Source organism: Nuphar pumila, chromosome 13 (assembly GCF_984573655.1).
Source record: "Nuphar pumila chromosome 13, dmNupPumi1.hap1.1, whole genome shotgun sequence".
NCBI classification, from domain to species: Eukaryota; Viridiplantae; Streptophyta; class Magnoliopsida; order Nymphaeales; family Nymphaeaceae; genus Nuphar; species Nuphar pumila.
In genome coordinates this window covers 53,255,643-53,280,305 of record NC_143261.1, presented here as the reverse complement: position 1 = coordinate 53,280,305, position 24,663 = coordinate 53,255,643, and the positions used below count along the sequence as shown (strand labels likewise).

The 24,663-nt window shown below is 40.0% G+C and overlaps 1 protein-coding gene and 2 non-coding genes across 3 annotated transcripts; all 3 read right to left on the bottom strand.

Annotated features, from left to right (window-relative positions):
• Window positions 1–1,569: 1,569 nt before the first annotated feature.
• LOC149818407 (small nucleolar RNA snoR27) lies at window positions 1,570–1,654 on the bottom strand. Its single transcript, XR_016427516.1, has one exon. It is a non-coding gene; the product is annotated as a small nucleolar RNA snoR27 (small nucleolar RNA).
• A 220-nt stretch (window positions 1,655–1,874) lies between these two features.
• On the bottom strand, window positions 1,875–1,968 carry LOC149818406 (small nucleolar RNA snoR26). Its single transcript, XR_016427517.1, has one exon. It is a non-coding gene; the product is annotated as a small nucleolar RNA snoR26 (small nucleolar RNA).
• Window positions 1,969–11,975: 10,007 nt separating this feature from the next.
• LOC149818405 (early nodulin-like protein 1) lies at window positions 11,976–12,323 on the bottom strand. The gene has a single exon (XM_089986207.1). The coding sequence runs from the start codon at window positions 12,321–12,323 to the stop codon at window positions 11,976–11,978; it is 348 nt and encodes a 115-aa protein (XP_089842333.1).
• Between the last annotated feature and the right edge of the window lie 12,340 nt (window positions 12,324–24,663).

Genomic DNA, 24,663 nt, shown 5'->3' with positions numbered 1-24,663 from the left:
ATCCGTACAGATTTTTTCACCCTTCCAAACGAGAGACTTTTTCACTGAAAGAATGTTTCTAAAAAGCACACTTTTTTGAGTGTTTTTAAAAAGTACCCTCTCTCTCTCTCTCTCTCTCTCTTCCAACATCACACCATTGCCACCAACATCCATCTCACCACCACTACCACCTACCAGCAGCCCTGTTCCTTCAGCGCAGATTCCTTGTGCTTTTTTCTTCATTTTTCTTCCCCATTTTCTGCATTTTTTTAGTTTTCAATGGTGATTACTCTCCTTGAAGTTTTGGTACTTTTTCAAGATTTTGTTTCGATGTTATTGAATCTTTAACAGCTCTTACTTATATCAGATGGTTGGTTTTGTCATCTAGGCTGTAGTTATCTTCTTCTCTGGTTCAATGTGCTTTTTCTTCTAATGTACTCGGTTTTGCTCTACTTGGTCATGATTTTAATGTTTTTTGGGTATTTTTTTTACTTATTTCTCATGAATTTCTCATGAAGGCGATGATGCTCAAATCCATCGTGATCTTGTATAGTAGTTCCACTTTGTTTCAAGATTTGTTTAGTTTTTATTTTCAGATTTATTTTACTGCACTTATGCTCCTTTTGTGCAGGCCTTGCTCAATTTTGGGTTTTCAGAAAACCATTACTACCACCACAGCTAACTAGGGCGGAGATCTCGGAAACAAGGTCTCCACTCCTGCCCCCATCTCAAAATTCTGCCCTTCATCACTGCACAGGTTTTGATTTTAACCTCCATCCCTGCCTCCATTCTTGGTTCAAACGGGGCAAGGCCTGTTTTTCCTCGGTCCATTACCATCCTAAAGAAGGATTGAAGGCATAAGTCCATCCTAGGTTTGATTTTAACCTTCATCCTCGCCTCCATCCATTTTAAGTCCACTACCATCCCTAAAGCTAACCCTATCCCATATATCATTAACCCACCGCCTTGTTTACCATCATTGATGCTGCATCATCTAATCCATGTTACAGCTGGTCTCTAAGATTTCTTAAGCTAAGAATTTGATTCCCACAGTGGCACTTTACATCAATGTTGTCGGTATCTTAGTGGATCGGCCTGAACCAGCGAATTCATAACATATCAACAGAAAATCGATATGAAACTTACCTGATCCGGCTAATTTTTAAATAAATTTTAAAAATACATAATTATTTGGTTAAAAGTAATTTTCAATTAGATTCTCTCTTTGAAGACATTGCGAAACGATGGAGAATGAATAGAAAAAACTTGAAAAATCTGGGGATGAAAAACTCGTACAAATGAAATCCACGAATTTAACGGGATTGAAAAGGGTTGAATGCATTGAAATAATTTAAAAAAAAAAAACTGGAATTGAAAAATACAAATTTATGGCAATTTAACAAATTTGCTCAGTAACAATGGAAAATAATACGATCAAACTGAACTGAACAGCTTCAAGCGTTAAAAAGGAAACAAAAATTAATTGAACTGGAAAATTATGTCAGGGAAAAAAGTGACAAAAAAGAAAAATGGTGTGGGAAAAAAAATCCAAAAGCCAAGCAAAAACAGAGAAAGAAAAAGGAATAAAATTCCAGATCTCAGATAGTCAGAGGAAGACATCACAATTTCAGAAAGATAACGCAGTTTTTTCTCCGATTGTCATCACCGATCCGGACCACTATCTCGCATTAAATTCCAACAAATAAAAAAAATCAAAGAGAAATCCAGAAGATTTTTTTTTTATATTTACACGGAAAAACAATCAAGATCAGAGACCTAGCCGGACCGACTCTGCCTGCCGTACTTACGGTCGCTGTCCTGATGGCGTAAAAACAACGTGGGCTTACCGCTAAACTCAAAAAAACAGATAAAAAGAACCATAGAAACGAAAAAGGAAGCATCTCAGTTTCATTCTCCCCCAAGAGTTTTCTTCATGGGAAAATCAAAGTGCAAGGATACCAATTTAATTATTGACATCATCGATGCAAATTAGGGTTAGGGTTTACAAAATCAGAGAAGAAAAAAATTCACGATATAAGAACAGTAACAGTCGGTAGAGTATGGAGGAACAACCAATATACTTCTAATGTCGAATCAGAATCAATTAGGACTCCAACTACTGCTGAATCCATGGGCAGGCAAGAGATTTTAGGGTTTAGAAGATTTTGGGGCGAGGGTTGGTTTTGGGGATTGGACAGATGCCTCACGAGAGAAACGGTAGAAATTAGGGTTAGGATTTTGGGGCTGCAAGACAAACGCAGGTATCACAAAAAGTTGGGTTAGGGATTCCAACGTCCGGTTTATAAAGGCCTCACGCTGAACTTAGTTTATGAAATTAGCCCGAAGTAAATTGAAAATTCCTGAAACACAGCTCAGTCTATTCTGCTTAACTAAAGGGTATTTTCGACATCGAAGAAACGTCAAGAACTAGGGCGTTATTTACCATAAACATACTTGCTCAAACTTCACTGACGGCTTGATTTTTAGATATTTTTGAAATTCACCCACTGATTCTAAATATCCACCCTTTAAAAATGAACGAGAGGACGGAGCGGTAGTATTTCCGGCCGAGATGGCCTCGTCCGGCCTGGAGTTCCTCCTGGTGAGCTCCGCCCCGGAAGGCGACGATGACACAATCACCACCTACGACCTAGCCACCGGCGCCGTCCTCTCCATCTTCTCTTGCTGCCGCACGTCTCGGCCTCACCCTCACCGGAAACTCTCTGCTCGCCGCCTCCCGCCACCGCCTCCTGCTCCATCGCCCTCTGGAACTGGTGTTCCCCCTCCGTCATCCAATCCCTTCTCACTCGGGAGCCAGTCTCTGTTAGGTGCAAGAAAGGAGGGGAGAGAAAATTTCAAGAAAAAACGTGGAGTGTTTTTTCTTTTTGGAAAAAGTTTGGTTTTGATGAAGAGTCATGCCTTTTGAAACTGGTGACCCTTGGCAGAGTCACACTTGTTCAAATCTGGTAACTCTTTGCAAGGGTCATGTCTATTCAAAATAGGCAACTCTTCAAGAGTCATGTCTATTCAAAATAGGCAACTCTTCAAGAGTCATGTTCTTTCAACAGATCTCTTCCACGTCTATATAAACATGGTTAGAGAAGTTCCAAGCATGGTTGTTAAATGCGATGAGGCGAAGCGAGGCGTTGAGCCTGCGCTTCGCCTCTGAGGCGTACGCCTCAGGTACTGAGGCGTACGCCTCTCACAACTGGAATGGAAGTGAAGTGGTGGGAGGGGAGGCAGTAAGAGAAGGACCACCCGCCCAGCTGGTACGGAAGCGAGGGATATGTCGGTCGTCCGATGGTCGGAGAAGACTCAGCAGCAGCTGCAGCACAGCAACTCCGGTGGTCGGTGGTCACAACTGGTCGAAGGTTGATGAGGGGCACATCACAGCAACGCCTCAGTACCTTGAGTGTGCGCCTCGCCTCTGAGGCGTACGCTTCAGGTACTGAGGCGTACGCCTCTCACAACACTGGTTCCAAGGAGACGGATGTACACTCTCTCTCTCTCTCTCTCTCTCTCTCTCTCTCTCTCTCTCTCTCTCTCTCTCTCTCTCTCTCTCTCTTGCTTTGCTAAAACTGTGAGGTCTTCAGTTGTAGTTCCTGAGGTTGTCTTCGAAGGGTGATCTACCATCGGCGTGCACCGATCCAGATCGCTGAGGCTATTGTATCATGGGGGAAGGACGTCGGACCCTGTTTGCACTGTATGTGGGGGTGAATCTTCTCTAAAGGGAGTACATTAGTACGCCTTAGCCGTTTATACTGTATTAACATGCTTTTGTTGTTTATATTATGTTCTATGCATATGTTTGTTCATTTGCATATGTCTGGATCTTGGTATATGGTGGAACACGACATCTTTGCTCTCTGTTATTATTTCGATCGTCTGTTGATCATGATGTTTATACTGTTATATTTCTTTATTTGTATCATGTTTTATATCATGATGATGATTGTGAAACTGTGTGATCCAAAAATCGATCCAACAGTCTTAGAAAAGATTCTAAGTATGTCGTCCTCTTCCGCTTTTGTACCAAAAGTGGACAAGTCCGGGATGCCGAAAAAGTTTGCTGGTCAGAATTTCAAGCGTTGGCAGCAACACATGAAAATTTGGTTCACTACAATAGGGTTGTTGTCGTTTCTGAAACTCGACTGCCCTTCGGTTTCTGATACTGACCCTGACCCTGTTGTGGTCTCTGCTGCTGTAGAGTGGAAAGAAAAGGATAGTATATGTCGTGGTTGCATATTGTTGGCTCTGTCCAATACGTTGTTCGATGTGTATTGTTCATCGTTTACCACTGCTAAAGGCATATGGGATCAACTTGACAAGAAGTACAATACCGAAGACCAAGGTCTTGAAAAGTACTCTGTTGCCAAGTTTCTGAAATATCAGATGGTGGAAGGCAAGTCGGTCACTGAGCAGGCACATGAGTTTCTATTGTTGCTCCATAGTTTGGCTGAGGCTGAGATGAAATTTCCTGAGAAGTTTCAAGTTATGACCATCGTGGAGAAATTTCCTAAGTCTTGGGTAGACTTTGGTATGTCTTTCAAGCACCGTAGAGGGAAGATTTCCCTAGATGATCTTATGGTAGCCATTGCCATTGAAGAAGAGCATAGAAGCCAGAAACAGATTGTGATGCCAACTGAATAGCCTAAGGTGAACATGATGACCAGATCTTTTAAGGGCAAGGGACAAAAATCGAAATCTGCAATGAAAAACCCGTTTAAACCTAAAGCCAAAATCCAAAAAAAGGCAAATAACAAACTATGCTGAAACTGTGAACAGGTTGAGCACTGGGCTAAGGAATGTCCTTTCAAGAAGGCCAAAGCTCATGGGACCACAGATGGAACGTCCCAAGTCAACATGGTGTCTGAGGTCGTTGGGACCAGTACTGGGTATGTTTCTGTTAACCCACAAATCTATCACGTTTATGAGCCGACAGAGTGGCTGGTTGACACTGGGGCTAATGTGCACGTTTGTGCTGATAAGTCTGTCTTTGTCTCATACCAGGTTGCTGCAGGCAGATCCGTGACTATGGGCAATTCAACGGCTGCAAATGTGTTAGGGATTGGACGCGTGGATCTGAAGTTTCCTTCAGGACGAGTTTTGTCTTTACACAGAGTGCACCATGTGCCTGTAGTTAGAAGAAACATTCTAAGTGGTTCATGTCTTGTTAGAGAGGGTTATGAATTTAACTTTAAATGTAATAAAGTTGTTATTTTACATTCTGGAACATTTATTGGCAAGGGATATTTAGATAATGGTTTGTTTAAACTTCGTGTTGAACATGTTTACAGTGATAAATTAGAAAATGATGTTTCTTTTTATTCATTGTCTAATGTTGCATATAACATAGAATCATCTGATTTATGGCATAATAGATTAGGTCATGTGAATTTCAATTCTTTGAAACGCATGATGAACTTGAAAATGATTCATGAGCATTCCATTGATAAAACTAAGAAATGTGAAATTTGTGTGCAAGCAAAACAATGTAGGAAACCATTTCATACGATTGTTAGAGATTCTGAAATATTGGATCTGGTGCACACAGATATTTGTGAGTTTAATGGAGTGTTAACCAGAAATCATAAAAAATATTTTATCACTTTTGTAGATGATGACACTAAATACTGTTATGTGTATCTTCTAAAATCAAAATATGAAGCTTTTGATAAGTTTCTTATTTTTAAGAATTAAGCAGAAACACAAACTGGTAGAAAACTGAAAAGACTGAGGTCTGACAGAGGGGGAGAATATACCTTTAATAAACTCGATGAATATTGCAAGTCTGTTGGCATAGTTCATGAGTTTACTGCTTCATATTCTCCTCAATCTAATGGGATTGCAGAAAGTTAGAATAGAACCCTAACTGACATGATAAATACTCTACTTGGGAGTTCTGGATTACTTACCTATATGTGGGTGGATGCTCTGAATACGGCTTGCCATATTCTGAATAGAGTTCCTCAGAAGCATAAGGATAATAGCCCTTTTGAACTTTGGAGAAATAGGAAATCTAGCTTGAAATACCTTAAAGTGTGGGGGTGTCTTGCAAAGGTACTTGTCACAGAGCACAATAGGAAGAAGTTGGGTCCTAAAACAGTAGTTGTTGTCTTTTTGGGTTATGTAGAGAACAGTTATGCCTACAAGTTCTTACTAATTAAGTATGATATATCTGACATAGATGTAAACTCTATTGTTGAGCTTCGAGAAGCTACATTCTTTGAGAATGTATTTCCCATGAAAGTTTGTGTACCTCAAAATCTTCCTTCTTTAGATATACCTTCAACTTCTGGTTTCATCCCCGAACATGTGGAAAGGATGACAGATGTGGGAGTAGAATCATCTTGTTCCCATCCTCGACCCATTGAGTCTAAGGAAGTGGCTGAACCTAAAAGGAGCAAGAGACCACGGATTACCAAGGATTTGGGAAGTGATTTTATCACTTACCTTATCGAGGATGATTCTCCCACTTTCCGAGATGCAATGGCTTCACCTAAAGCAAGGCATTGGAAAGACGTCATCAAGAGTGAAATAGACTCCATTATCTCTAATGGCACTTGGGCACTGGTTGACCTCCCTCGTGGTAGTTCCACTATTGGGTGAAAATGGATCTTTAAGAAGAAGTTGAAACCAGATCGATCCAATGACAAGTACAAGGCGAGACTGGTTGTCAAGGGGTTCAAACAAAAGGAGGGAATAGATTATTTTGATATTTATTCTCTGGTTACCTGGATGACCACTATTAGAGTGCTTATTGCACTGGCTTCCATTTATGATCTCTCAGCTCATCAAATGAATGTGAAGACTGCCTTTTTGCATGGCAATCTTGAAGAAGAGATCTATATGGATCAACCTGAGGGTTATGTGGCTCCTGGTAATAAAAATAAAGTTTGTAGACTTGTTAAGTCATTATATGGACTAAAACAAACCCCTAAACAATGGCATGAAAAGTTTGATAATATTATTTTATTATTTGGCTTTGTTGTCAATGAATCTGATAAATGTGTTTATTGCAAAGTTAAAAGTGATGGTTGTATTATTTTATGTTTGTATGTAGATGATATTCTATTGTTTGGTTCTAATATGAAAATTGTTAATGAGACAAAGTCGTTTCTTAGTAGTAAGTTTGATATGAAGGATATAAGTGTTGCAAATGTGATCTTAGGCTTAAAGCTGACTCGTTCAGCTGAAGGGTTAACCATTTCTCAATCTCACTTTGTTGAGAAAGTACTTGAGAAATTTGGCTATAACCAAGGGAGATCTGTAGCAACTCCATATGACCCTTCTATCCCTCTTCATAATAATACGACTGACGTTCTTGTGTCTCAATTGAGGTATTCCTAGATTATTGGAAGTTTGATGTATCTTGCAAATTGCACGAGACCGGATATTTCGTTCTTCTTGACAAAATTAAGTAGATACACAAGTTGTCTAAATCGCACTCATTGGAAGGCATTGGACAGGGTACTTAGAAACTTGAAAGGAACTATTTTCTTGAGTTTGCATTAGAAGAGATTCCCTACAGTTTTTGAGGGATATAGTGATGCAAGCTGGATAGCCAAGAACTCTGGTAGTTATGGCGTGACAGGGTATGTATTTACCTTGGGTGGCGACGCAGTCGCCTGGAGATCAGTAAAGCAGACCATCTTGTTTCGGTATACTTTTGAGGTTGAACTTTGTGCTTTAGATGTCACTGGATTGGAAGTTGAATGGTTAAAGAGACTTCTTGAGAAACTTCTTTTAATGTGCAAACCAATTCCTGCAATATCTGTGCATTGTGACAATATGGTCACTATTGCAAAGATTAAAAGCACAAAATATAATCAAAAGCAGAGGAGACACATCCAAGTCAGAATAAAGTCTGTAAGGGAACTAGTGTCTCAGTTAGTGGTTGTTGTGGACTATGTTGGATCTAAAGAGAACACAGTTGATCCATTAACGAAAGAACTAGATAAGTCATTAGTCCTAAAATCCAGAGAGGGGATGAGACTGAAACCCATCAGTAGTTCATCTGCAGTAGCAACCCAACCTATCTGAGTGGAGATCCCACAAAGTAGGTTCAATATGGTAATAACAAGTTGTAGGGTGAACTGGATAGCACCTTATTTATGAGATAATATGTATATGTGTTTGCTCCCCTGATTACTCTGGAAAGGTGTTGTAGCTGCTAGTTAAGGAAGAGTTAAAACTCTGAATGGGTTGAAAGCCTTCTAGACGAGATGTTAGCAGTGCATCTCTGGAGAAGCCCACCTATATGAGTGTGACTGTGTGACCGCAGTTTAAGGAATTGGGTTATTCCTAAAGTCACTCATGAAACAGGATTCGAGCGCATGGCCTTAACGCGCCGCCCCTAAATATTACAACCAGAACCTTTATCATGTTGTTGCTAACAGACACTTCTACACCAAAGGTTCAAGTTCAAGACTTCAGTTCACTTCGTTCATGTGGGGGTAAAGTTATTCAACTAATGTAGTAGTTCAAACCGAAAGGTACCATTACTGAAAACATGATATGTCCTGCTGCAGATTTTCTTATCTTGCATCTTGGTTTCCTCCCGTTTCATTTTTTGAATTTGTGGGGGAATGTTAGGTGCAAGAAGGGAGGGGCGAGAAAATTTCAAGAAGAAACGTAAAGTGTTTTTCCTTTTTGGAAAAAGTTTGGTTTTGATGAAGAGTCATGCCTTTTGGAACTGGTGACCCTTGGCAGAGTCACACTCGTTCAGAACTGGTGACCCTTGGCAGAGTCACACTTGTTTAAATATGGTAACTCTTTGCAAGGGTCATCTCTATTCAAAATAGGCAACTCTTCAAGAGTCATGTCTATTCAAAATGGGCAACTCTTCAAGAGTCATGTCCTTTCAACAGACCTCTTTCACGTCTATATAAACGTGGTTAGAGAGGTTCCAAGGGGACGGATGTACTCTCTCTCTCTCTCTCTCTCTCTCTCTCTCTCTCTCTCTCTCTCTTACTTTGCTAAAACTGTGAGGTCTGCAGTTGTAGTTCCTGAGGTTGTCTTCGAAGGGTGATCTACCATCGGCGTGCACCGATCCAGATCGTCGAGGCTATTGTATCCTGGGGGAAGGACGTCGGACCCTGTTTGCACTGTATGTGGGGGCGAATCTTCTCTAAGGGGAGTACATTAGTACGCCTTAGCCGTTTATACTATATTAACATGCTTCTATTGTTTATATTATGTTCTATGCATATGTTTGTTCATTTGCATATGTCTGGATTTTGGTATATGGTGGAACCCGACATCTTTGCTCCCTGTTATTGTTTTGATCGTCTGTTGATCATGATGTCTATACTGTTATATTTTCTTATTTGTATCATGTTTTATATCATGATGATGATTGTGAAATTGTGTGATCCGAAAATCGATCCAACAGTCTCCATCCTCGCCTCCGCCGGAGGTGGCGCATTCCTGTTCTTCGGTGGCATCTCCAGCCGGATCCACTCCCACACCATCCCCTCCGGCCGCATCCTCCGCTCCTTCCCCTCACATTCCCCCTCTGTCGTCTCTTGCCTCGCCGTCTCTGAAGAGGGCTCCCTCCTCGACGCGTTCTCCGGCTATCAGACCCACTGTCACCAGCGGATCTCCGCCCACTCCCTCCCCGTCTCCGGCGTCCGACTTTCCCGCACCACGGTTGTCTCGTGCTCTGCGGATGCCACGTGTAAAGTCTGGTGCCTGTCCAGCATGACCTACTTAGGAACGCTCTCGTTCCATTGCCATGTGTCCTACGTAGACGTGGACTAGGTCGTCTATGTCGTCGGGGCGCTGCCACAGGGAGAACGAATTGAGGTGGTGGCGAAGCATGGTGCGGCAATCTCGGCCGTAGAGGTGGAGGAAGACGGCCAGAGCCTGGTAACGGTGTCGGATGAGGGGGAGATCAGGGTTCTGGACGTGTACGCCAAGCGTGTGGCGGCGGCATTCTCGCACGTGCGGGGAGGGGTAGGCAACGTGGTGGTGGTAGCGGCGGCGGAGGCTGCAGCGAGTCACGAGCCGACGTCCGGGATGGGTAGTCGGTGGCGGTCGTCGACCGGAGTGGAGTCCAAGTGATGGGCATCTCATTCGTACAGGTTTTGGATGCCATTCGTCTTTAGATCAACGACATCTAGAAGTGCTCAGACGAAATATCGTCAGACACACTCTCACCCGATCCCATCTCTTTCTTTTTAGTCGGAGAAAATATGGGCGTGTTTTGTGATGTGACTACAGTTGTGAATGGATCGGGTTTGGTTACTAACAGATTCGACATTCACCAGATTCAATAGACACACTAGATCCGATACGCTACACTGTCGGATCTGGTATGGGTTTTGCAGTCCAATTCATCTACGATTCGAGACTGGTATGATCTTGTCTGACGATGGTGAAAATCTAGTCAGGTCGAATCATTTTCTTTTCCTAGATTTGTCAGAGTTTGATCAGCTATACCGTTAGGGATGTAAACTGTACGGATTCGGATCGGATGTGGTCAAATACCATATTCGACTAATGGGATGTTGGCTAAACGGATTCTAATTCGGATTTGTATTCAAATGGTGAAAAGCTCATACCAGATCCATTTTTTGCATAATCATATTCAAATATTTGTGGATTTGGTAGCAAAAAAGCAAAACCATATCTGCATCAATTATAATAGGCCATGATTTTGGCTTTACTAAATGCAACTAAACGGGATCAAATCTCCTCGGCATCCCTATATAGTGCTCATATTATTCAGAGCTACAACCATAGAGTACATGATGCATGCAACCTCATACAACCATACACATATACACTTGCTAGTTTGCATATAAACAACACCCCACCCAGAGGTGGCTGACGGGCCTGAACCGGCACGTGACCGGGTTGAGGCTCATTAATGGGTCGGTTCATGAACCGGATCAGTTAAGACAGGCCAGTTCATTGAATCGGACCAGTTGTGACTAGCCGATTCATTGAATAGGACCATTTGTGAGAAGGTCAAACCGCACCGACCCAGTGGAACTGGCACGGTTGGGCCGGACTTAGGCAGGCCAAACCGGCAGAATTAAAAAAAAAAAAACAAAAAATTTGAAAAAAAAAAAAATGAACACCATGATTTTACGTGAAAAAATCCTAAGTGAGAAAACCATGGTAAATTTCACTATGAAAAAAATTATAACTAGATTACAAATTAAAATTAAAAAGAAAAAAAATCTAAAACTATAAATATTACAACTAAAAATAAAATTAAGACTACTTGTTTTCTTCTTCAGATGGATACGGTTCACTGGACGGATTTTTAGACGGATTCAAGCAGGTTTGCGGGTTGGTCTGGTTCGGTTCACAGGTTAAACGGATCTGGGTCATAACGGGTTTTTATGCTGGGGTAAAATCAGCATGACCCACTACACAGTTCACACGTTGGGCCCAGACCGTTACTGTAACTCTTGGGCCATGCCGGTCCGAGTTCCAACGGGCCGGTTCCAGTTCAATTAACAGGTCGAACCAGCCCATAATTAGCCACCTCTAACTCCACCCAATGTTGTCAGTATCGGTGCGTATAGGCCGAAATCAGCAAAAAATCAATACCCATCACCCATGAATCGGCTATTTTTAATAAATATAAAAAATATTTACAATTATTTTGATATTATTTTAGTAGATTTAACATGTGTCACGTTTTGATTGACATACAATATTTTTAAATTATTTTGTGGTTGTTTAAGAACGATTCATTTGACTATCGGTATCGGCCAATTCACATGAATCGTTGGCCAAAAGAGATAGAGCCGATACTGACACTAAATCCCAAAAAATAAAAATGAAAAAAAGTACTAATTAATCAGTATAAATTAAGGAAATAACTCACCATAGAAAATAAAAATAGTAAGTGTAAATCAAGGTTATAAAAGAACTACCAACTATAGGATATCATATTACAAACCATAACATTTAAAATCACGGAGGTTCCAAATATAAACATAAACTAATCATGTCCATTACTTAAACGACCACGTAACTTAGACTAGAGAAGGAATCCAGAAATGACAAATCAAGCCCCCTAATGCAACCGCTAGGGATAGACCGGTAGCGGCTAGCATGGTGGCGGAGTCGGACTGAGGTGGCGGGGTGGGGCCTGAGGTGCCGGCCCCACCACCTCTATCGCCTGCTTGTGGGGCCAGGGATGCTTGTGGGGCCGGGGCGTCAGCGTGGCGCATGACTCGGACGATGAGACGCTGGCCCTTCATGCAGTGGGTGAAGTTGCCGCTGATAAAGTAGAAGAAGCCGTGGCGGTGGAAGGTGAAGAGGGTGTTGCTGTCAACGAACTTGTGGATGGGGAAGGAGACGTTGCACCCCTCGTAGTTCATGCCCTTTACCACAACAATCGAGTTGTTCTTGTACTTGAAATCTAGAGAGAGAGAGAATCAGAATGATCATATCTAATTAAACTGAAAAACACTATTATCATCGGTTATCTTTCTGATCCTTTTATCACTTAGATACACTGACAATGTATAACAATCCTATTGAGAGAGAGAGAGAGAGGAGTAATAACATCATTAGTTTTTTTTTATGAAGGATGGAGAAACTGCCCGGGATCAAGGACCTAGTCTAGCTGGCTAAGTCTGTTGTACTTACGATCGTTGTTTCGACGGTACGCAAACCTATGGCACGCCCCTTTCCTCCTAGGAAGTCGCCAAGCTTCGGCTGAGCAAGGTCTTATCCCTTGCTCTTGTTAATACAAGATGCTGATCGTCATGGGAATGGAACCCTGACCAAACCACCTAGTGGCCATTAATAGTGCCCCCTCCATTGCACCGAAGCAGGTTATATGTCCCCCCCCCCCCCCCCCCCCGAACAGGGCATCTCATGATCGGGGGTCCCAAAGAGCACCACGTATGTAAGCATGTGCGTCTCGTATCCCCATGTTTGTCAGCATTAATTAGCGTTGGAGTTTGATGCGATTGCAAAGACTTAAGTACCCTCTCCTCCATTGGTGCAAAAAAAATGACGGTTCTTGAAAAGGAGTGGTTGTAAAGACTTAAGTGCCCCGAAGATGATTATTTAAGACCCAGTCTCTGCACTGCAGGATTATCCGAGAAAGAAATCTCCCCTGGAGGAGGCCATGAACATCAACCCTCTTACTCTCTCTCCCTTCTATTTCTGCTTCTGTGCACATCCATTAGAAGATCATACATTGCTCCATCAAGCACCGACTGACCTGCACAGAAAGAGGGTCTGGGGGCTCCTCCCAGCGTGGGTAGCATCACCAGTGTGGGTAGCATCATTCAATTTGAAGAGTTATGGAGTCTGATTCAGAGCTTTTACCCTTACAAAAGGGGGGTCTGAGGGCTCCTCCCAGCGTGTTCATGGCCTTTTGCCCCTACAGGAGGGGGGATTTACATTTCGTAGAACACCCGTCACCGGAACGAGATGAACACCCGTCACCGGAACGACGGCTCCGCTGAGACCTCCTCGCTAGGGAGAGGAAGACGACGTGGTGGAGCTTCTGCTGGTCATCCTCAGCGCGACTGCACCGACTGGGTTGTTGTCGAGGAGGAGGGCGAGAACGGTGACTCTTAGCTTGGGCAATCTTTCTTTTGATGATTGTGGTTGTAATGTATCGTTGAAGTTAAAATGGGAATGAAATGACAATAAAATTTGCTGAAAATTTACAAAAATAAACTAGACTCAATAACGAAGACCCCACTTTTTACGGATTTGGAACATGACCTCTGGTTAGGGAGATATGGCCCTGACAAGTTGGTCCTAATTCGGGTAGCGATTTACAACGATTTGCTTACTGAATAACATTACAAATCGCTATAGCGATTTGCGGAAACACTACAAATCGCTATAGCGATTTGCGAAAGAATCTACAAATCGCTATAGCGATTCACGGAAGACACTACAAATCGCTATAGCGATTTGCGATTTGTAGTGTCTTCCGCAAATCGCTATAGCGATTTGCGGAAACACTACAAATCACTATAGCGATTTGCGAAAGAATCTACAAATCGCTATAGTGATTCACGGAAGACACTACAAATCGCTATAGCGATTTGCGATTTGTAGTGTCTTCCGCAAATCGCTATAGCGATTTATAGTGTCTTCTGCAAATCACTATAGCGTTTCGTTGGAGACCCGAAAATACTACAAATTGTTGTAGGAAAGCCCGATAATACTACAAATCATTGTTGGAAGGCCCAAAAAAAATTTGGTCCGGAGGGCGCTGCCTCCCGAGCCCCCCGCCAGGGGCGGCCCCCCCTGGAGCCCCGCGCCGAGGGGGAGCCCCCGGACCCCCCTCCTGTAAGGGCAAAAACTCTAAATCAGACACATAAGTAAAGAGAAAAGGGAGAGAGAGTGAGAGGGTTGGTGTTCATGGTTTTCTCCAGGAGGAACCCTTTACCTCCCTTGATTTCTTCTCTAGAGAAATAGAGGGTTTTACAGTGTTTTACGAAGAAGGAAGAAGAAGAAGATGACGATGGAGCAATGTAGGATCGTCTGTTGGATGTGCACAGAAGTAAAGAGAGAAGGGAGAGAGAGTGAGAGGGTTGATGTTCATGGCCTTCTCCAGGAAGAACTCTTTGTTTCCCTTGATTTCTTCTCTAGAGAGAGAGAGGGTTTTACAGTGTTTTACGGAGAAAGAAGAAGACATGTTTGTCCTTTTTTTGAACAGAAAAAGAAGAAGACTTTGAAGAGTCAACATCATCCTCGACTTTCTGGATGGAGGACATGTTTGTCCTTTTTTTGAACTGTTTGTTTTTTCTTTTTTGAATGAAGGGCATTTTTGTCATTTTCTCAAACCATCACTTTATGAGAAGAATAGCAAGAAAGGGTACTTAAGTCTTTGCAACAACACCAGAGTCCGATGCAAAGTTATGTCAACATACACGGGAATACGAGCCCCATGTGCTTGTATACGTGGTGCTCATTCAAAGCCCCGAACACAGACGTGGGATTCAGTGAATCATCGGGGGTGAACATACACAACCCTCTCCCATTGCACCAAACCCCTTGGGGCAAATGCCACAGTCAGTTATGCATCTTTTTTATCACGATATACAATCATTGTAAGGACAAATGTCATTTTTTAAGAGAGAGAGAGAGAGGTAAGTTAAGCATATAGAAGAGGGAAAGAAATGGCTACTGTGTAATTCCCCTTCTTTTTGTGCATCTCTTTTGGGCCCAGAGTACAACAGAGTTAGAAGATCAAAGGTGCAGGTTGTGTCCACGCTATCAAACCCCATGTAGATTTGTTCAATATGGTTTGCATGCTAGCGATCGTACTTGAAATTATCTTTTCTTGGTGTAAAAAAACTGACATTTTTAGTTTTTAAATTTTGGTTTATTGTGGACCGTTGGTCTTGAAACCCTTGTAAAATCAACTTAAGTGTTGCAAACACATGATAAAAAAACCCGTCCTACTAAAAAATTTATATAAATCACATCTATAAAGTTATATCTAACAAAAAAGTACATAAAATGTAAACAAAAAAAAACTATTTTCTACTCAGATTTCATTTCATGTACAATTTCAACTATGAAAAATTTATTGCTATGTTTGGGAGCCTTGCAATGGCATGGAAACACAGTATTAGAGTGTTGCCAAAATGGTGTTGAAATGTGATGTTGGGGCTGCCAACATTGCATTGTTTTTGCTACACCACTGCTCCCAAACAGCAAGAGAGTATGAGAGTGTTGTGGAAACCACGATTGCAACCACCGATTCAAGACTCTCAAACATAACCTATATCACCATGCACCACCACTTTGAAGATAATTGTCACGCACACACACGCAGAGAGAGAGAGAGAGAGAGAGAGAGAGAGAGAGAGAATCACTAGATAAACCTCATCCTCATTTTCTTTAAAAAAAGAAAAAAATACTACATAAAACTCGATTATAAATGTAAAATGAAGAGAAAAAGAGTCACTCCCAAGTTTTTCCAAATGAGAGACACCCAAGAAACACGAAACAACTGCAAGTAAAAAACAATAAAAAAAAACTCTGAAAGCAACAAAAACAAAGTAAAGGAGATTATCTCAAAGAGAGAACTCACAGAGTGAGTCGCCCACATGGAACCGGTTCTGGGAGGCCCACTCATTGTACTTATCCGTGTCGTTTTCGGTGGGCTCCACCCATCCTCTGGGCTCACCCACCCTGAACTCGAGTCCGTTGGCCCAGAGGCTTACCATACTCAACATGATAATAAAGGAACAGAAGAGAACACTAACGCTGGATGCTGATAGAGATCTCATTGCCTTCTCTAAGCAAAGAGAGAGGAAAAGGAGAAAGGAGAGAGAGGTAGTTAAAGTTGGTTTTATGGGTCCAGTTTTATAGTTGTATGGGAACGTGGAGGCGGTGTGGGAAATAACTGAGTCTTTAGCAATACGGCGAAAATGCCCTTACTTTGTTCCTTGAGGGAGTGTCATTGAGGATGTGTTTGATTACCTCGGAAAACTGAGAAAAAACCCGAGGCTTTGCGGATCTAGGCGCGGGCCTCCATGCAAATGGAGGACCTAAAAACAGAACTTTTGATGTTTTATGTCAAAATTCCCCTAAAACCATGGATTTTAAGTTGAATTGATAGTGGGCGGGATGAGGTCGAACTAAAGATCCCAAATAATCAAACACGCCCTGAAAGAAAGATGCTTTATTGAAGGAAGAGAGAAATTGTCAGCGGGGCTAGGTCTTGCATCCGGATGTGTTTGATTACCTCGGATAACTAAGAAAAACCAAAGGTTTTGCGGATCGAGGCACGGGACTCCATGCAAATGGAGGATCTAAAAACCGAGGTTTTGTGAAGCAGGTTATATGTCCCCCCCCCCGGAACAGGGCTGGTAGCTCCATCTCATGTTCGGGGGTTCCCAAAGAGCGATTTACATATAATGATTTACTGAACAACACCACAAATCGCTATAGTGACTCATGAAATACACTACAAATCGCTAGTATTATTCAGTAAGTCGTCACGCGTAAATCGCTATTTGAATCAAGACCAACTTATCGAGAGCGTATCTCCCTAAACGAAGATCAGATTTCCGATCCGTCAAAAGCGACATCTTTGTTATTGAGTCTAGTTTACTTTTGCTAATTTTCAGCAATTTTTATGGTAATTTCATTGCTATTTTTTGTCGAAAACCAAGACTCTGTCACACTCTATAACGTTTGAGTTACTCATATTTTTAGTTCATTTTGCAAGAGTCATATCTCCCCAACGGGAGATCATTTTCCAAATATGTAAAAAGAGTTTTCTTTTTTTATTTGTCTAGTTTATATCTAAATTTGTTTATAACTTTATATATTTATTTGATATTTTAAATATATAAAAAAGCAAAACTATTTTGTTTAATCATGGTTAAATAAGATTAATTTGTAATCAGTCCTAAATTTTAACAAATTTAAAATATCAAATATGTATAAAAAGTTATAAAAAATTCAGATATAAACTAGACACATAAAGAAAGAAAACCCTTTTTACAGATTTGGAAAATTATATCCCATTGGGGAGATATGACTCTCGCAAAATGAACTAAAAATATGTGCAACTTAAATAATGCAGAATAATAGGGGTCTGGTTTTTAATCAAAATAGGAAAACAAATAACCATAAAAATTGCTAAAATTGACAAGAATAAACTAGACTCAATAAAAAAGACATCGCTTTTTACAGATTTGAAATTTAATCTTCGGTTAGGGAGATATGCCCCCGACAAGTTAGTCATAATTCACGTAGCGATTTACACAGTAAATCGCACAACAATTTACTGAAAACACTGTAAGTCACAATAGTGATTTACATATAATGATTTACTGAACAACACCACAAATCGCTATAGTGACTCATGAAATACACTATAAATCGCTATAGTGATTTGTAGTGTTATTCAGTAAGTCATCACGCGTAAATCGCTATTTGAATCAAGACCAACTTATCGAGGGCGTATCTCCCTAACCGAATATCAGATTTCCAATCCGTAGTGATTTACTAAAAATACTATAAGTCATAATAGCAATTTACACATAATGATTTACTGAACAACACCACAAATCGCTATAGTGACTCATGAAATACACTACACATCGCTAGTGTTATTTAGTAAGTCGTCACGCGTAAATCGCTATTTGAATCAAGACCAACTTGTCAGGGGCGTATCTCCCTAATCGGAGATCGAATTTCTGATCCGTAAAAAGCAGCATCTTCGTTAGTGAGTCTAGTTTATTTTTGCCAATTTTCAGCAATTTTTATGGTAATTTTATACCTGTTTTTGGTCGAAAACCAAGACCCTGTCACACTATATATCGTTTGAGTTACTCATGTTTTTATTTCATTTTGCAAGAGTCATATCTCCCCAACGGGAGATTATTTTTCAAATCTGTAAAAAGGGTTTTTTTTATTTATTTGGCTAGTTTATATCTGAAAATTTTATAACTTTATATATTTATTTAATATTTCAAATATATAAAAAACTAGAACTATTTTGTTTAATCATGGTTAAATACGATTAATCTGTAACCAGTCTTGAATTTTAACACATTTAAAATATCAAATATGTATAAACAGTTATAAAAAAATTTAGATATAAACTAGACACATAAATAAAGAAAACTTTTTTTACAGATTTGAAAAATGATATTTTATTGGGGAGATATGACTCTCGCAAAATGAACTAAAAATATGTGCTACTTGAATAATACAGAATAATAAGGGTCTGGTTTTTAATCAAAATGGGAAAACAAATAAGCATAAAAATTACTAAAACATAAATAAACTAGACTCAATAAGAAATACACCGTTTTTTACGGATTTGAAATCCGATCTCCGGTTAGGGAGATATGTCCCTGACAAGTTGGTCATAATTCAGGTAGCGATTTATGTCGTAAATCGCACAACGATTTACTGAAAATACTATAAGTCACAATAGCGATTTACACATAATGATTTACTGAACAACACCACAAATCACTATAGTGACTCATGAAATACACTATAAATCACTATAGCGATTTGTAGTGTTATTCAGTAAGCCGTCACGCGTAAATCGCTATTTGAATCAAAACCAACTTGTCGGGGGCGTATCTCTCTAATCGGAGAACGGATTTCCGACCCGTAAAAAGCGGCATCTTTGTTATTGAGTATAGTTTATTTTTTGCCAATTTTCAGCAATTTTTATGGTAATTTCATACCTGTTTTGGTCGAAAACCAAGACTATGTCACACTCTATATCGTTTTAGATACTCAGGTTTTTAGTTCATTTTGCAAGAGTCATATCTCCCCAACGGAAGATCATTTTCCAAATCTGTAAAAAGGGTTTTTTTTTCTTTATTTGTCTAGTTTATATCTGAAAATTTTATAACTTTATATATTCATTTAATATTACAAATCTTTAAAAAACTGAAACTGTTTTGTTTAATCATGGTTAAATAAGATTAATCTATAACCAGTCTCAAATTTTAACAAATTTAAAATATCAAATATATATAAAAAGTTATAAAAAAAAATTTATATATAAACTAGACAAATAAAAGAAGAAAACCTTTTTTGCAGATTTGGAAAATGATCTCCCGTTAGAGAGATATGGCTCTTGCAAAATGAACTAAAAACCTGTGCAACTCAAATAATGCAAAATAATAGGGGTCTCATTTTTAATCAAAATGGAAAAACAAATGACCATAAAAATTGTTGAAAATTGTCAGAAATAAACTAGACTCAATAAGAAAGACACTGTTTTTTACGGATTTGAAATCTGATCTCTATAACAGGTTCATTTTCTGAAATTGAACTGCAACTTTTAGAAGTCATCATGTTCAAACCAGAAAAAAAAATAGAAAAATCGTGGGAAAGGGTGTTACGAAAACCTTTAGCAAGAAACAACCGAAGAAAACATGAGCACCACGATTAAACAAAACACTTTATTGCACCGGGGGAAGCCCCCAAACCCCCTTCTGTAGTGGAAAAATCTTTGAATCTGGCTCCACAACTTATTAAGTTGAACGATGCTACCCACACCGGTGGAAGCCCCCAAACCCCCTTCCTGTAAGGGCAAAATCTCTGAATCAGGCTCAACAACTCATCAAGTTGAACCATGCTACAGTCATTGTGCAGGTCCAGTGTTGTGAGAGGCGTACGCCTCAGTACTTGAAGTGTACGCCTCACAGGCGAGGCGCACCCTCAGTACCTGAAGCGTTCTGGAATTGCTTTGAATACATAATTATCTAAAATAATTTCAAATATATCACTGTTTGGATTGCCCTCAATATGATTTCAGTAAATGTTTGATGCAAGTTTCAATAGCATTAATAGCTCCCGATTAATTGCGTGGTGGTAAACCACTAAAAATCTTGCATTAGTATAACTAACTTAAATTTACATATACCTGGTTGTATATAAGTAAGAGATGTGCGCAAAAGTGCATTGCTGAAAAACTATAGTTTCATGATAGTTCTATTGCATGTATGCATTTGATATGCCCAAGAAAAAAATATTTATATGCATCACTAAGAATTTTTTTTTTGCTTAGGCCGTTTTTGATGGAAACAAATTCAAGGTTATAATTTAAAAAAATTGGGAGCTATTTATTTAGTCTTTCAAAAACCTTATATTTACTAAATCAACCATCAAACAAACTCATATATGTATATAACAAACTCATATATGTATATTTATATTAAAAAACCATTTACCAGTGCTATTTTATTAATATTATATATTTTATTATTTTGATCATGAAGCTTACGCTTCAACGCCTCGAGGCTTACGCCTCGCTTCATAACATGCTCAACGCCTCGCTTCGCCTCATCGCATTTAACAACCTTGTGCTGGTCAGTCGATGCTTGCTAGAGCAGTGTAGGATCATATGCTGGATGTGCACAGAAGCAGAAAGAGAAGAGAGAGAGAGAGGGTTGATGTTCATGGCTTTCTCCAGGGGGGTTCCTTTCTCAGATAATCCTGCAGTGCAGGGACTTTCTGGATGAAGGACATGTTTGTTCTTTTTTTGAACCGTTTGTTTTCTTTTTTTTGAATGAAGGACATTTTTGTTATTTTCTCAAATCACCGTTTTATGGCAAGAATAGCAAGAAAGGGTACTTAAGGCTTTGCAACAACACCAGAGTCCGATGCAAAGTTATGTCAACATACACGGGAATACGAGCCCCATGTGCGTAAATACGTGGCGCTCATTCATCCCCCCGAACACAGACGTGGGATTCAGTGAATCATCGGGGCGAACATACACCACCCTCTCGAGGTTTTGATATGTTTTATGTCAAAATTCCACCAAAACAATGGATTTCAAGTCCGATTGATAGGGGGCGGGGGGAGGTCTGACTAGAGATCCCAAGTAATCAAACACGCCCTGAAAGAAAGATGCTTCATTGAAGGAAGTAAGGGAGACAGAGCCAGCGGGTCTAGGTCTGGCATTCTGGATACGGTTTCCCTATGTAAATATAAAAAAGGGTATTTTGAGAATTTAGGATATAGTGGAAAAATAGTCTCTCTCTCTCTCTCTCTCTCTCTCTCTCTCTCTCTCTCCATTTGTTGGGATTTCTTTCTATTTTTTTTTCAGAGAGAAAGCTTGGGTTTGGCAGACCCCTACCAGTTAGACAACCATATACCATTGGGATTCGAACTTGCAATGTCCCAACACAAGGTGACGTGCACTGACTCCTCCTGCCAGACAAGCAGAACCCCCGTTGGTCGTAGTTGGGATTTCTTCGGAAAGAGAGAATCTAGTAATAAAAATATTTTTGTTTTTCTCAAAAATATATTGGTGTATATAACTTTCAAATTTATATAAAAAAATGTAAACGATAGGAAGATGCGTAAAAAATATAAAAATATGACTAGCATGTTAATAAAGCCATAATATCATGTTAGCATACGTGATATTTTCAATATAGGTGCTATTTTGGAAACATCGTGTTTTTTTATTATATCGGGTTTTCAAAATCTCGTATAAAATGATACATAATCAAGGGAAGATTTCGGAAATGCCTTAAAAGACAGGGATGATTTTGGAAAAAACCCTTGTGACTATATATATATGCCCACCATCCCCACTAACCATCTCTCTCTCTCTCTCTCTCTCTCTCTCTCTCTCTCTCTCTCTCTCGGCTGGCAAAAGACCCTACCCGACCCATGATCTAACGGATTGACCAGAGCCAACCAGGTCTGGACCTGAATGGGCTCAATGGTTTATGAAATTTCATACCAGACCTGGGCCCGACCAGAATCCCAAATAAGATCTGCAATTTTTCAATGTAAAAATGATAAAAAAATACTATTTTGCCAAGTATGGTCTGGGCCAGGTTCATGTTGTCCTAATAGGATCTGGGTATGGTTTCTCTTACGGTGGGTGTGAGACCTGAGTCCAGACCCGTTACCATCATCTAAAATGAGATTTGGATCTGGTTATACCTGGATCCAAACCAAACCTGACCCATTGACACCCCTAAGTGTGGGTAGAGATGTAAAAGGGACAGATTGGCGCTTTAATTAGGCAATACCGAGTCTGACCTAATTGGACTCGAAGTCAAAGTTGGACGCAATCATCCAAAAGACAAAAACTGAATTCAGATCCAGCTAACTAAAAAACTGATATTTACATGTATTGGAGTTCAGATTTTAGTCGAAGTCAAGCTTAGAATTCAAAATCCAATACCGAGTCCAGATCTGATTACTAAGTAACCAGATCGTACTTTGGCTACCGGATCTAACTAATCGAATTTGGATTCTTAAGTGTTGGTATCATCTTTTACTATTGTCCGGCAACATCCATAGCATCACTTGGCATATTAACATTTTTCTAAAGCTGAATTTAACATATTAACATTTTTAAGAAAAAAATATTTTTCAACTAATGGCAAAAATAATGAATTGAAGAAGAAAATGTAGCAAGTTATATAACATATAACTATAGTGTTATCAAAATATAAGGTAGGAATGGATAAGGGTGGGAGATCTATTTAAGTCAAACTTAGTTGTAACTGATATTGTTTGATCCCGATACATACTTTATTTGGGCACAAAAGGATTATGTTTCACCAATTCTTGGTAGACCTTGAAAAGGTGAAGTTTACGTCCTATACAAATTCATAACTCCCATTGGATGTTTGAGTTAGATTCGGATCCAAATCTAGACATGTTTTCAAGAATAGGAATGTAGTTTTGGGCCAAGGTCAACTCATATTAAACCCATTTTATTTCTTATGTCAAGGGTAGGGCTATCAACAAGTTGGGTTTGTATTAGCGACCTGACTCGACCCAACCCAAATTCTCAGATATGGGCATAAAAATTGCCTACTGGAATATTATTTGGGTTGGCCCGAACCCAACCCAAGTAATATGGGAATTGGTTTAGGTTTTGATTTTTGTCAAATATCTAACTTGACCATGTATTTTAGTGAAATGACCCCTTAAATTATAAGGATCTGGATTGGGATTTCATTTTGTTAACTAGTAAAACCTGGGATTTTAAAATGGGTCTAAAATTGGATCCAGATCTTAAACATCACAAGGAAGTTGTGGATTTATATGATCTCTTAGCCATATTCAATCCGCTTCTATTCCAACATAAGGATAGTTAGCACGAAGGGAAGTCATACATGCATTTGCAATAATGGTAAGACAATAATTATGGATTATGTGAGTTTAAACTAACTTTAAATAAGGTAAAAATAATTGGACTTAAGGGTCAGACAGTAATAGTGATGAAGCATGAGGAGTAGCGCAGTTCGATTGTTAAATGGGTAAAATAGTAACTTACAAATAAATTTCTTTCCAACAGAGAAAGCTGGAGTTAGGCAGACCCTTGCCAGTTATACAACCACATCATTTGGGGTTCGAACTTGCAACATTCCAACACAAGGTGACGTGCACTAACTGCTTCTGCCAGATTGGCCGAGACCCCCCCCCCCCCCCCCGTGGTGATAGTAAGTTACAAATAATGGTCAGAGTTAACACAAGAACCAATCTTGTGACGAACTTTCATGAAACACAAAGCATTGCAAACATGCCCTAAATGGTCAAATCGCTCCAAGCAAGATCTGAGGTTGAGAGATCCACTACCGAGGCATTCAAATATAACTTAGTTATATGAGCTAGGGATCTGAGATGGGTCAAATATCTGATGGGCTTTTTTTCATGTGTGCATCCCTTACTGCGAGGTCCAAGCTGGGTTAGTAAGGAGGAGAGGACATGGACCCGTTTGTTTCATGCCCTTTCCTATGAAAGATAGTCTCTTCAATATTAAGGTCTCTTTCCTACAAAGAGTGAAACATGTCGATGGAAAATATAAGGTAGGACCTACATAATAGATGCAAAAAAACAGTTTTCCTGTCAAAATGGGTTCATACCTCTCCACCTGAAGCACTTTCTGTTTTTTAGACAGAGAAAAAGCTGGGTTTACGCAGACCCCTACCAGTTATACAACCATACTTGCAACGTCCCAACACAAGAGTGGGTGTAGCAAACGCTCCCTTGGGGTTTTTACGCCATCAAACTCGCAAATGAGCTGTGTGGTTGGACGTCCAACGTTTGTCTGAAAAACAAAACATGGATGTGATGCCTAGCAACCAATATCAAACCCCATTTTGAGCCCAGAAACTGGGCATGCTTAACCAGGATTTGGATCAGATAGGACTGTGTGTGTGTGTGTGTGTGTGTGTGTGTGTGTGAGAGAGAGAGAGAGAGCTCACAAAAGTCGAC